At 45.5% G+C, this 14,844-nt stretch overlaps 1 protein-coding gene across 2 annotated transcripts in view; it reads right to left on the reverse strand.

The window, feature by feature from the left end:
• The window catches only part of Abcc4 (ATP binding cassette subfamily C member 4), a 214,724-nt gene that overhangs the window by 128,612 nt on the left and 71,268 nt on the right, over window positions 1-14,844 (reverse strand). For both annotated transcript variants that reach the window (XM_027393942.2, XM_027393941.2), the window contains 4 exons: window positions 13,937-14,186; window positions 7,032-7,133; window positions 2,994-3,083; window positions 1,805-1,996 (listed from right to left, as the gene is read on the reverse strand). In XM_027393942.2, the coding sequence (XP_027249743.1) occupies window positions 1,805-1,996; window positions 2,994-3,083; window positions 7,032-7,133; window positions 13,937-14,186 (634 nt within the window). The remainder of the gene's footprint in view (window positions 1-1,804; window positions 1,997-2,993; window positions 3,084-7,031; window positions 7,134-13,936; window positions 14,187-14,844) is intronic.

Consider the following 14,844-nt stretch of genomic DNA (forward strand, 5'->3'; position numbering starts at 1 on the left):
AGAGAGAGAGAGAGAGAGAGAGAGAGAGAGAGAGAGAGAGAGAGAGAAAGAGGGGTAAGACTGAACTTCCATCTGAGGATCTAGGGATGTATCCAAATCGACATTCTTATGTTAAAATGTAAACTGACAAAGCACAGAATCCTGCAGAGAACTGACAAATCGTGTCCCAAATAACAGGATAGTGATCAGGTCTGAAACACGCCACATATGAGAAACATTTACTTATGAACACAATGATCTATCATTCTCGCTTTCTTATGCAGTACAGCTATATTATTTATAGTATATTTCTTACTTACTGCATATAGCTATATTATATCATTTATATTTCTTATCCAGTATATACATATTTATAATATAATACTACTTAGTACAACTCTAGCTTGTCACTGTGAATTGATGCCATTTATAAAAACACACAGTCTCCCATTAACTGTAACCCAGATGGCAGGAAGCCCCACTAAAGCATGAAGTTATTTTCTTCCCACACCACCAAACAATGCCACTGACCAACACAATCTGTGACATTCCAGCTATAGTCCAAATGACATTACACTTTCCTCAGAGAGCAGACTACAGAGTCTTCAACACCACAGCTCTGTGAGATCTGTCTTTTCCACACACCAGAAAAGCACAGTAGGGGTCCAGGATGCTGTAAACAGACCCCATGGCAAACCCTTACAAGCTACTATGAACCAATTTTTACAGCCAAAGTCAGAAACAGTATCTATAGGTGTTTGCCTTTTGTCTACCTGATAACAAGTCTCCTATCAGGTACGTTCTATTTTCATCAATAATCTATCCGTTTTATTAAAAATTGCCATGTATAACAAAAATATCACTTTATTATTTTCTGGGAAGCCCAATGTCATTTCTGAGACCCTCGTGGTGAAGTGTTGTTGTATTAAAAAGTAAGTTTCTGAAATATGTTGCTTTCTTTAAAATAAATGAAGCACAAGCTGGGCCGGAGCTGTAGACTCTCTGCCCAGTTTACTCTTAGTCGTGCAAGCTGACGATTAGAACTCAGAATCCACAGACGGACTAGAATGGATCACCTCAGGCAATTTTGTTATTTTCTTAACGTTATACGGTTGTGGTGCCCCCACCCATCCACCCAAGGGACTTCGTTTAAACACAAATAATGAAAAATTTTACAGATGAAATATAAAGGGTCCCAGGTTCCTCTAGAAAATGACATGGAGTGGGGACAAGGCTTCCAAAGTTGAGACAGAAATGACTAATGACTGGTCACCAGTTGACTGTGGTTAAAATTGTGTGACAGTTGCTCGAGGGCTCAACAAACTAACCTCTCCACTTTTGTAATTGCTCAGTGTTTTCTGAAAGTGAAGAGCCAGGTGCTGGAAAGATGGCTCTCCATTTAGGAGCACCGACTGCTCTTCCAGGGGCCAGGATAGATTCCCAGTGCCCACATGGTGGCTCACAACCATCTGTAGCGTCCACCCTAAGGGATCCAACACCCTCTTCTGGCGTCTGCAAGCACCAAGTGTGCATACGGTACATAAGCACACATTCAGGCAAAACACCCATCCATAAAAAATAAAAATAAGCACATTTTTAAGTTGAGGATTACAGAAACAGGGTAGGGGTCGGGGGCCACAAGCCCCGATCAGCACATAAGGAAACAGAAACAGTTAAAAGTGAACAGAACTTAATAAAGCAAAGCCAAACTAATGAGTGGGGACAGCCAGGCTTCCAAAGCTTAGCTTAAGTATTATAATAACTTGTTTAGAGTCACAATCACATCACTGGGAAACCAATCGTGAGAAACTCAAAGAGTCACCACCTTTTTCAAAGCACAGGCCTTGATCACTTTCTCGTAGCGTTCCTTCTCATATTTCTTCCCAAATAAAATATTGCTCCTCACAGTACCCGAGAAGACCCAGGGCTGCTGAGAAACGTAGGCGATTCTCCCGTGCACGTTGACGAGCCCACTGGCCGGAGGCAGTTCACCCAGCACTGCACTCAACAGTGACGACTGAAAAAAAAAAATACAACACACACATGCTGATAGTGTCTGCACAGAGTAAACTGTGTTCCGGGCACTGCCCAGCCCTGCTAGCTTGCCAAGCGTCACCTTCTCATGGAAAACAAGGCTGCAGTTCAAAGCAAAAAACAAAACAGAAATGACACCACTGTATTTTACAGAAACACACACAAAAAAAAACACACAAAAATAGATTGTGAGAACCAACCCAAATTACCTTCCCCCAAATGCAATGCTGTATCTCGACAGATAGATAGATGATAGATAGATACATAGATAGAAACATACACAGATACATACATACATAGATATATATTGATAGATGATAGATACATATATACATAAATACACAAATACATAGATGATAGATATAGATAGATAGATAGATAGACAGACAGACAGACAGACAGATGAAAACAAACAATAAAGGAATGTTGGTAGCAGGACCATGGCCTAGCATAACAGAAGTTTCTCATTCCCACTACTGAATGAAGCTGCGGCCGCATTCAGACAAGCCAGATTGCCTTTACTGAAGTGCCTGCTCCAGAAAGTCAATGCACTGATGATGCATCCAATGCCCTGGAAAAGACCTTCATTTAAAGGAGCTCTGAGAGCGAATCTTCATAGACAGAAGCAGTCCCTGTCCAGTTTATCACGTGTGTGCCTACTGCAATCAGAGAGCCAGAGACTGTCCGCCTGGCCCGGAACCCAATCCTTCTGAAAGGCAGAGGTGCCTGGGTCTGGGCAATTCTGTGTCTCCTTTGGTCCAGGCACAACAGCAGCCATAGCTGTGCTTGAACCAAACATGGACTGACATGACTTGGGTAAGTCACAGAGGAACTGTTTCAGCTGGACTGCCTCCCAAGACCCTGTGGCATTTAGGGGTCACACTTGAAAAAGGAAGTGTCCCTCGTCCTCAGTCCTGCTACCCTGAGTAGTGGTCACATAAGTAATTCCCAAAGAGCCAACTTGAAGACAAAAACCTTACCTTGCCTGCTCCCACTGGGCCGACCACAGCTAACAATTCACCAGGCCTGGCAGTAAAGGACAGGCCCTGCAGGGTTGGAGTGTCTAATGCCTACAAGGTAAAGTTTACAAAATGTCTCATTTTAAGAAAGTAACATAATCACTTTGAAAAGCAGAAGAAATAAAACTACAGCCACTAATACACACACGTAGCCCATATCTCTTCCCCACTTAAGCTGTTGCGTCTTGACAGCCTTTTCATTCTGTTTATTTAAACAGACTTATTTAAATAAATAAACTTGAGTCCAGATTTCTGTACGAATTCAAAATTAAGCAGTAGAAAGGAGAACGCTGTCTTCTCGTGATGAGAGGGTCTTGGCTCACACAAAAGGCACTAGCATAATATTTCTAACAGAATATCCCATGTGGGAGGATTTTAATCATTCCTAAACATTCACTGGGACCGCTAGTTTTAATCATCTATGTCATTAACTCCCACAAGGTGGCAGCATAGAGCACAGAATGCCCGGCGCCCTGGTGAGCATCCTTAGCGTCCAGACTATGAATCTCATCAGTAAACTCAGGACTCAGGATGACGTCTGACAGCAGGAAGTCAACCACAGGGGCCGGGGGGGGGGGGATGTCCTGCAAATGCCATCAATATTGTAACAAGAGAGTGCGTTTAACAACAACAAAAATTAAGAAATGAAGCTTGGTGTAGGCTAGTGGGTCAGGGGCTATGGTCTACGTTACACCTGTGACATTCATGGCCAGCCTTGCTGAACAGGGCCAACGCAGTCCTGCTACCATAAAAACCATGGCGGCCCAGGCTGCACACAGCGGGGTCGGGGGGAGGATAAGGCATACACTATAGTACCAGAAGTCGCATTCCCGGTGGGCAACCCACACATCTCAACAGAGAAACTAAGACTCAATGTGTGCCTTAACATTCTAAGTCCTTTGAAATGTGTGCCTTAACATTGGAAGTCCCTTGAATTGAAATTTATTGACAGCACAAGTGTGGAACTCCACATGTGAATTCGTTGGATAAAATCACATTAAAGCTCTGTGCACAAGGTGCATGCGAAGAACGAATGGTTCCCGTGTTTATACCTGGGTCTCATCTCCAAGGTTTCCCATTACGTACATGGAAATATAAAAAATCTCCAAATATCCAAAACTCTGGCACACCTGAGTCAAACATTTCAGATAAAGTACCGCACTTGTACTAAATTTCAAGAAAACAGATCACTGACAGTTTTTAGGTTGTTTTATGGTTTCTTGGTTAAATTTCTTCCAGGGGCCAAATCAAACCCACATCTCTATCCAACTTCCAATGCGTTGCAAATTCGGTTGAGAGAAGTGTGTTCCACGGGGTCTTAACAGAGCACTGTGGACCAGAATAAAGCTTCCTTTCCCCAGCCAAAGCCAATCAGCACATCGGACTGACCAGCCTTCAGCGGTAAGCAGACTGGGAGCACAGACCTTCACAGTATCGATCACCAAGCATAAGAACTCTTGTCTAAATCCAACATCAGTGCGTTCAGACAGCATCATACTGATGTTAACTGTGAGAGCATACATAGTAGAGACGCTGCTGTGTGTGGCTGGTCTGAGGGGTCTAGTCCCAGATTTGACCCCTCTGCATTGCCCACGGGGTATATCTGTGTGTACCACACTGTTAAGGCTGTAGCAAATTCATCTGAACCCCAAACCATTTGTAAGACACTCTGTTAAAGGGCAGGTGTTCTATACAACACACTGAGGGAAATGGTCCTCCATATCACGGAAGAAAAAAAAAACAAGAAAAAAACCCAAGACTTCATTCACTCAGCCACCTGAACTCTGGAAAATGGGTTTCTGAAGGGCAGGCCGGCCTTGCACAAGGGAGGACAAAAATCTACCTGTCTCAGGCTCTTGTTAGGACAAAGAGGCTCCTGCCCGCTGGAGGGTCAGGCCTGAGCACTGCTGCGCTGTGAGCACAAGAGGGCAGCAAGACAGCTCGAGAGGTCTTGGCCCTTCGCTCCTCCCACAGTGATGCCAGCATTGGTGAGCCCTCACTGCAAGCTGGGCCACACCTCTGCAGTGAACACAGCAGAGAGCAGCAGGACCCAGCCCCTCTGGAGATAGACAAGTCTCCTGGGACCATTTACTTCGAGCTTAGAGACTGAGTGTGTAAGTGGGAACAGGGATAATAAGAAGAGCTTTCCCTAGTACTAACCAGACCTTCCAGTGGGCTGTGATAGAAGCCAAAGACTTAAATCCCAGGCCGGCATGTTCTTCATTAGATCCTAGCATCTCCTGAAAAAGCCCACCCCCACCCAGTGGCCTATCTGGACCTAACAAAAGGGCACCTTATGCAAAGGTCATAATCACCCCAGAGGCAAATCCAGGGAAACACATGGAATAATTCTGTATGGAAATGCAAGCCTGAGGGCATTTGGATAAAACAGCCCATTTCTCAGTGTTGCAGAGTTGGAGAGAGGAGAGACTTGGCTAACAGATGTCCTGCAGTGTCCACCTAGGGTGCTTTACAGTGGCATTTTGGCCATGGTTCCTATCAATACTTTAAATGGACTGTGCTAGGATATACCAAGAAACTAAAGGGAAACTTGCAGGCCAGATAAAGCACCTTGCAGGAATTTCCATGAGTAAAGATTGCAGGGGTGTGGTTTCCATATCTGGAAACACACTGTTGGTCTGTGGGTAGAGCCACCATCGTTATGGCAGCATCGGGGGAATGGGACACAGGCCACACAGGACTTACACATGAGCAGGCCTATCAAGAGAACAGGAGTCTGTGGTTTGACATGTGTACCACAGGGCAAGGGGAGGCGAAGCAGAGCTGGGGAGGAATATTGCTTAGCTTCCAACTGGCTTCCAGGTGAATTCCAAACTCCAGAGAACTCTTCTTCCTAGGCCCTCCTGACAGTTCAACCTCAGCCATGGCAAACGCTGATCTGAGACTGGCTGCATTTGCACCCCTGCAATCCCTGCTTCTGGTGGCAGCTGGGCTCCCTGTGGGAGCTCTTTCCTTTCATGCTGAGGGTAGGAGCACAGTCTCCAGGCAGCCTCACTCAGCATCCTCTTTGCCATGTCTATCTACTTGACAAACTCATGCTGTCATGCTGCGGACTCTGTTTCTCAGACTGAGAGGAGTTCTGTGCGGCAAAGCCCATGCTGGGATGCAGGCGGCCCTGAAGCAGTGGGCAGAGGCGTCCATGTACTAAACCTATGAAACTGACACTTCCTCACGGCAGTGCCTGTTATTCTTCCGATTTGCCGGTATGTCCCATGGACTCCAATGTGGGAAACCCTCCTGGCCTCACCTGTTTCACTATTAATTCAGCATGTGTGAAACCCTGCACCTTGAAACCCAGGCAGCTTACTGTGTTAGCTGCTGCCTTCTCCCTGCAGGCTGTCACTCAGGTAACCAGAGGCACAGAGCACCGGAGTCCCTACTCTGACCCCCAGAAAAAAAAAATACAAATCACAGACTTCGTTCAACATGCTCTAAGACGATCTGAAAACAAGGTAAAAATCTGCAACAATTTAGAATATACACAGTCAATCCATCCCATACTGACCCCTAGTCTGCCCAACCCTGTGCATTCTAATAATGCCAATGTCAAAAATTAGAGATATTTAGTTCAAACCAATGCAATGACGAAAATTTTTGTGAAAATGGGATAAATAACAATGTCCAGGAGCTGGAGAAATGGCTCACCAGTGAAAAGCACTGGCTTCTCTTCCAGAGAACTTGGGTTTGGTTTCCAGCACCCACAAGGTGGCTTGCAACCATTTGTAACTCCAGTCCCAAAGGATCTGACCTCTGTGGGCAACTGCACACAAGCATGGCCTCAGACCCACATATACACACACATAAAATAAGATGATTTTCAAAGAACAACCTTCAAATGCTTTAGGATCACAATTTTTTTTTTGATTTTGAGAATTTTTATAAAATTTTCAGTATACGAGCCAAATGCCTTTCATAGACTTGGTAAAATGATCAAAGTTCTGTTCCGTCAGTATCTTGGAAATCACAGGGATTTGTTACCTTGTCCCAGAAAGCGGTAAAATCTTGCACATGCACTATGGCTTTACCATCACATGGTTCCTGTGCTTTGCGCTGTGGTAGTTCATCAAGTAACAGAAAATTCTAGAGAAAGAAAAAAAAATGGACTATTTTCACCACAGAAATAAAAGTACAAACAAAGCAACGCTTCCATGCAAGTACAATGTAAAACTTCTTACAGCTTAAAGATTATTTTACCAGCTCTATTTAAAGTGTCAATTCATGAGGTCAGGGAGTTGCCTCAGCAGGTGAGAGTTTCTGTACAAAGCCTGCCAATCAATCGGAGGTCAATCCTAGGACCCAGGGGTCAAAGGAGACAATCCACAGCTGTCCTCTGACTTCCACATACACGCCTTGACATCCGTGTCCCCTCACATATAATAAATAAATATGTAATAAAAATACTTTAAAAAATAAAGTATCAAGTCTCATCAGGACATGCTATGCATTAACAGATTATATTACACACACACACACACACACACACACACACACACACACACACACACACGAGAATATGGAATATGTAAATCTCATTCCAAGGGGGCAAATAAAAGATTAACAAAAGGAAAAATAAAAGAAACAATATTAATAAGAGAAAAAGCTCACACCACATTGTATCATAAAATAAATGAAGCTGAAATGTAAAAATAACCAACCAAGATGGCACATAAACTAAAAGTAACAGCCTAGACCAATCCTACCCTGCAGCAAGGACAATGTGACGAAACCTGCTAGCCAGCCTCAAGATCTGACCTCAACCATCTGTAAACCAAGACATCCAATACTGGCCGGGGCACAGAGCGACCTCCTAGGTGTCCAGCTGCCACCATGTGACCCCGGCTGAGGCCTGTGGATGAGGACGACACTGGTTGTCTCCGTCATGCCCAGCTACAGCCTCCAAAGCTGTTTTATTTAATCGGTCATCTCCAGTGGTACCCTCTTGCCACAAGGCCACGCATGCTGGAGAGATGAGGAACACCCTCCCCAGCATGTTTCCAGAGTGTTGACACTTAATGGCTAACATGATTGTGGTGATATATTATTTATGATTTATTAGAGCTTTCCTGAGGATTCAGAATGCAAAGTCGGCCACAAGCTATAGAGGGCAGGCAGTGGTGATACACACCTTTAATCCCAGCAGCATAGAGCCAGACAGTGGTGGTGTACACCTTGAATCTGACTAAGAGGTAGATGGATCTCTGTTAGTTCAAGGCAACACTGTCTACAGGAAATTGATCCAGTCCTAAAGAAACAGCTCACACAAAGGTGATCTCAGCACCGGAGATCACAGACCTTTAACTGCAGCACTAGGAAGGTGGAGACAGGAGGATATGGCTAGGAAGAGAACAGAATATGAGGAGGAGGAGACAGGAACTCAAACCTTTTGCCTCTGAGGATTTGTGGAGACAGGATTGCATTTCAGCTGGGTAGAGGTGAGATCTACTGGCTTGGCTGCTTTGTTTCTCTGATCTTCAGCTTGAAGTTTGAACCCCAATATCAGTCTCTGGGCTTTTATTTATTGTATTACAGTTAATGACTGCTGAGAAAGGGCAAATCAATTTTCCCCTAGGATGACACCACTAATTGATTACCCGATACCAAGCGGTCAGCCCTAAAGGCATATACACATGAGCAACAACACTAAACGGCCTCTGCAGGTTTTATTTTTGTATTTCTGTGTATGCTGTCTTAGATTACTGCTCTGTTGCTGAGAAGAGACACTGTGACTAGAGCAACTCTTACAAAAGAAAGCACTTAATTGGGGGCTTGCCTTAGCTTCCGAGGGTTGGTCCATTAGCATCATGGAGGGGAGCAAAGGTGGAAGGCCTGGGGCTGGAGGAGTAGAGTAGCTGCGAGGTCACCATCCAATCCAGGCAGAGAGAGACACTGAGCCTGTGTGAGCTTCTGAAACATCAAAGCCCACCCCCAGTGACACACCTCCTCCAAGAAGGCCACACCTCCTAGTCCTTCCAAACAGCTGGGCAGCTGGGGACTAAGCATGCATTTGAGCCTGTGGGGACCATTTTCATTCAAGCCACCACATATGTGCATGTGCTCACGAGTGTGTGAAATGTCATAATGAAACCGTTATTTTGTAAAAAGTTAACCAATGCTAATAAAGATTTAAAAAAATATGAGGTAGGTTTTGAACTGGGCCTGTAACTGAATGCTAACATGCTTACATAGCCTAAGCAATGATTCCCTAGTGTGCAAAAATAAATTTTTCGTTGTTGTTGTTGGTGGTGGTGGTTTTGGTTTTTGGATTTTGGAGACAAGGTTTCCCTGTGTAGCTTTGGAGTCTGTTCTGGAACTCACTCTGTAGACCAGACTGGCCTCCAACTCACAGAGATCCACCTGCCTCTACCTTCCAAGATCAAAGGTGTGCGCTTTTTTTTTTGTCTGTTTTTGTTTTAAAGAGGTGATTCCACTACAATACAGGCTCTGGTGTGTCCATGGAATTAAAGCTTTAGTGAGAGAGGCTTCACACAGCACCCAGCCCTCTTGGTGTTCTGCCATATGAAGACACAGGTGGCCCAGCCCTCCAGAGCAAGTCAGTGAGGTATGATCTGGAAGCAGAAAACAGAGAGCCAAACCTCCCTGAATCTTGGCCTTACACCTGCCAGCACCCAGATCCATGAAAAACACATTTCTGTTCTTCATAAATCCTCAAGTTTTGTTATGGAAATCCAAACAGATTAGGACTCCCCTCTAGAAACATCCAGAGATCCTTACTACCCCCAGATGGATTTCTGTGTATATGTTTCTCTTATTGGTTAATGACTAAAACACTGTTGGCCAATAGGGAAGCAAGATAGGTGGGACTAGGAGAGGAGGATTCTGGGAAATGTAGTAGGGGAGTCACAATGTGGCCCTGGCAGGAGAGGACGCAGGAGTCTAGTGTTCTCAAGAAGATAAGACTGTGAGAAATATATGTACTAATAGTTATGGGTTAATACTTAGGACAGAGTTAGGCAATAGAAGCCCTAGACATTGGCCAACAGTATTGTAACTAACAGAGTCTCTATAGGCTAATTTTGGGGGGCTGAAGCAGTGACAGGACCCAGGCAGGACTCCCATGACATTATGGTGCCAGCAACATAGGTTCTAAGAACTTCCACATAAAAACATCACAAAACCTTAAAAAGGGATTTTAGAAGCAGGGATCTTTGCTTTCACAGGTAGTTTTGCACGGGAACAACAAGCTACCTGTGAAAGGGCTATCCTGTGGTGTTCTGAAGCCACAGGCAAATGTCACTAACACAGAGGCATCTAAAAGAGGCACCCCACAGACCTGCTAAGGAAACAGCGTCCATGTCATTTTCCAGGCTAAAACTTAAAGAAATCCTTTCAGTCTTGAGAATTCTACACTGTCAGTCCACAAAGCTCCGAGTTTGGATAGAACACTCTACTGTTGGTCACCTTTCACGGCTGAAAGAACAACTTGGCTTCCGGTTTCAGAGGGCATTGTGCATGTGAGCTAGCGCCATTGTTTGGGGGTTGAGATGGGGCAAACATATCATGGTGTCAGGAAGAAGAAATGGAGGAAGCTGCAGACCCCGTGGCAGCCAAATGTAAAGTGAGGAAGATTCAGATGCAGCCTCTAAACAGCCCCCTCAGCACCGCTTCCCTCCAAATGGCCCACCTCAGAAAACTCCGCCACCTCTCGACTGTGCCATCATTATGAGTCCACCAGTGGAATGATCCACGGGTCATATCAAGCCCCCTGCTCTGAGCCCTTTTCTAGGATTGCATCCACTAGATGGGGACGGGGCCTTCAACATGTGTGTCTTCTAGGGCAGAATGCCTTCTATTCAGACCATAACACCTATTTTTTTTAATTCTGGTAAAAATTGGAAGTTTTTAGTTTTGTTCTGTGTCCTCTGTAGGAAAACAGCATCCAAAGCACCTCTCTCAAAGACCCCAGTAGCATAAGACGTAACCGGCTCCTTCCTTCCCATAGGCCAGGCATACACCAACCTATACCGGCTCCTTCCTTCCCATAGGCCAGGTATACACAAACCTATACCAGATTACAACTGACGCTCCCGCCTTCACAAGCCCACATCCAGCAAGGAGGCAGGTGGACAGGTGTGACTCTCAGACGAGCCACAGCAGCCCCAATGTTGCCACAGCATCTCTCACGGTCTACCAGAGAGGTCTACCAGATATCAATTCTCCCCTGTTCTGCCACAATTTATCTCTCTCCAAGTTTCTGCTCTTAAATGAATCTAGATTCACTGACCACTATGCATTTCTGTTGTGTCCTCTTCTACAGGGTACTCCTCAACACCACTGAACCAGTTGTCACAACACCACTAAGCACCTTCTTCAGACACCTCTCCCAACACACACCATGCTTATAGCACCTCCTAGTGACACCCCTAAGTCCTGCACCCCTCATCTCCCTTCCTTCACATAGGGCCCAAGGAATGTTGTCATCATAGTAACAACTGGCACATCCTGTCACTGTCATTTCTACCATTAGTGCTGGCCTGCCATCTGTTACATAGCCAGCAACGGTGAGCTGTGTGCACCAGTCTTACACAGCAGGAGCCTAAGCGCTGAGAGAACTGTAAAACTTACCAGAGAGCCCATCATCCATCAGTAAACCGCTGAATTCAAGGGCAGAAGGCAAGGAAGCCCAGAGGCCAAATTCACGGGGTAAATACCCAACAGTGGAGATGCATACGGAATGTCACAGAGATCAGGGCCATGTGTTAGAAACAGCTTGTGGTTAGGAGAGCCATAAACCCAGAGTTCAAATAGCAGCATCTACAGGAAGTGGAGAAAACTCTTGCAAGGCTAGATGGCTAAATATTTTGCATCCTCAGAGGTCCTAACTAAGCAGTGTTGTCAGCACAACAGTGCTTCCTGGTTCTGTCACAAACAAGCTACATGCTGGGCACAAGTCACCCTCTGAGGGGTACTTCGTCTGTAGAGCTGGGACAGCAGTTGCCAGTACTCAGTGACAGTTGTGTGCAAAGGGTTACGAGGTGACCTGGCTTGTGCTACCCACACAAGAGCTCTGAAGTCACAGGAAAACTAGTGCAGCAAAAGCAGAATCACAACTGATTAGCACGGGTGTGAAGCCATGCAGGGAAAAGTTCTATATTACACACTCAGAATGATGCGAATGTCAAAACATATCTCTAGATATTTTCTTCCAAGATTCCCAAGTTTAAAAAAGAAGAAAAGAAAACTGCAATTGATCAGCATAGACCACCTCAACAAATGCTGTTCAGCCATTGTCAAAAGGAATAATAAACTCAACTCGTTTGTCCAGAACTAGCCCTATATAACTGAGCTCTTCTATGTTCAATACTTGTATATAATGTTTAACAGCTGCATATTTAAATAATGAATTTTACCCCTTTCCTCTGCCCTACTCTCCCCTCCCTCCACTGGAAGCCATGCTCTCCATAAGCCCCTGCAACCTCCAGGTCTTCCTTTTGTGCAATCCACCTAACGTTTCTTGGCAGAATGTGGGTGAGAAATTATTCACTGGAACAGGGGCAAAAATGTCATTGGCCACACGGCTGAGGAAAATGACACACCTTCCACCAACAAGTGCTAACTGTCATCAGTTAATCAGGGGAGGCTGGGCCTCATGGGTCACTGTTCCAACCATGACAAAATGTTGTCGGGCTCAGCCTCTCCCCAGTCCTGTGCGAAGAGGCAGAACCGCAGTGAGCTGAGCACAACAGCTATGTGAGTCCAGAAGACAACTTTTTCTTACAAATATTCCCATTCTCTGGGTCTCATATTCTTCCTGACCCCTCTCCTCTCAATGCCCCTTGAACTCTCAGGGAGGGTTACAGCTACACAATTTGGGCCCAAGGACTGCAGGCAATACTTTGGAAAACAAATCAGAAACTTCAAAACCCTGGCTTTTGTGGCAAGCCCCCCCCCCACCCTGTGATCCCCAAAATCACTAGTTCAGCAGAAATATGTTACTGGATGAGCGACGCCAGTGAGAACCAGAAACCAAACAAAGTCATACCAGGCTTCTCGAAGAGCCTCTGCATCATTGCGGACACATTCACCGTCACACCAACACTTAGCACCCTTACGTTTCAGACCAGCACCAAGGCTACATGAATGATCTGCCCAAGCAGTTTAGGAGGAGCTACTTAGGAAAGGCAAAGGTAGGTGTGGCAGAAATCAACAGGCAGGCCGAGGGGAACGCCAGCAAGAGAAAGGCTCTAAAAGAGGAAGAAAACGAGAAAAGGAGACTACAGGGGAAAGGCAGAGTCAGAAAGGAAGGAGCAAGCTGAACAGCTAAGAAGGAAGGAACCATTTTTAAGCAAGGGTTCGTTTTGGCTCAGGCCACTGTCTCTCTAAGGAGCAAAGGTCTTCCAGCCTGCACAGAAACTGCTTTCAACTCACAGCACCGAGTCTAGACCAGCCTTTCCCAACCTGTGGGAAGTGACCCCTTCCGGAGTCCAATGGCCTTTTCACGGGAGTCACCTAAGGCGACAACAGAATAATTTTAGCGGGGGGGGGGGCGATCACCACAACATGAGGAGCTACCTGTATTAAGGGGTGACAGCATTAGGAAGGTTGAGAACCACTGGTCTAGAAGATGAACCTGGTGTGTTTTTCCTACTTTGACACAATTCCCTTGCTCCTGCAGCCACCATTCATTCACTCATCGAGAGCCCTGTGACGTGGTTGTTTATATTGTGCCCATAAGCAATCTGGAAGTCCTCTGACTTAGCATACTGTATCTACAAGTAGGACATTATACATCATTTTGGACTGACTAACGGTTTGGTGTTCACAGGATTAAATTTTGCCGGAAACAAAGTGACACTAAGTAAAAGAAACCATCATCACTTGACAGAAAAGATAGCGCCAACGTTGGGACTACACTTTGCACAAACCTTGATCCTCCGGATGCTGATCACTGTCTCTGACACTTTCTCAATGGCTGAGGGGAAGAAGAGGGTGACTGTCAACCGAACGGCACCATAAAGAGTCATTGCCACAAACACATGGCTAGCTGTAATCTGATTGCCCAGCAACACGTAAGTTGTGAAGGTCACAAACAGGATGATTTTGTTTGCAATGAAAAATGATGCCATGTTCATCCCTCTGAGGTAGGAGCTGCCGAGAATCTTGGAAATTTCCTTCCTAGAAAAGAGGAAATGGATAGGTTTTGACATAGAAATGAAAACATTGAGGTCACACACATGAGGTCCCTTGTTAGGCAGCTACACAAGTTAAGATCAACTGTGGGAGCAGGAGAGATGGTTGGGTCTACAAAGAGCCTCCTGCAAGCATGAGAACCTGAATCTGATCACAGCATCCACACAAAAAGCCAGGTGTGGTTGGGTGTAACTGAGCATATGCCACTCCATGCCCCATGAAGCTCTGAGCTGGCTATTTCTGCCTAAGGGAGAACCTACAGTTTTAGGGGAGCTATTCTCTTTTCTGGCAAGTTGCTGAGCTCAGAGGGGACAGGCTATGTCTCATTCTTTTGTCACCTCTATGTAAGGTGCTTGGCCCAGGACTTACCGTTAGGTACATTAGTAGGAATGAACTTGAGTTCTTTATAAAGTCTACTCAAAGCGACCCGAATGTTCTCCTGCACCTCCAACACTGGGAACACAAAGACAGGCCCTGCCTCAAAAAGTAGGTGGTGGGCTCCTGAGGAACAGTACCCGTGGGGTCCTCTGGCCTCCACATGCATGTAAACACCTGTGCACACATACCTACACACATGAAAACATGCACACATGTAATAAACAATTTTTTTTTGAGACAGTGTTTCTCTGTGGCTTTGGAGGCT

This window comes from Cricetulus griseus, assembly GCF_003668045.3.
Source record: "Cricetulus griseus strain 17A/GY chromosome 1 unlocalized genomic scaffold, alternate assembly CriGri-PICRH-1.0 chr1_1, whole genome shotgun sequence".
NCBI classification, from domain to species: Eukaryota; Metazoa; Chordata; class Mammalia; order Rodentia; family Cricetidae; genus Cricetulus; species Cricetulus griseus.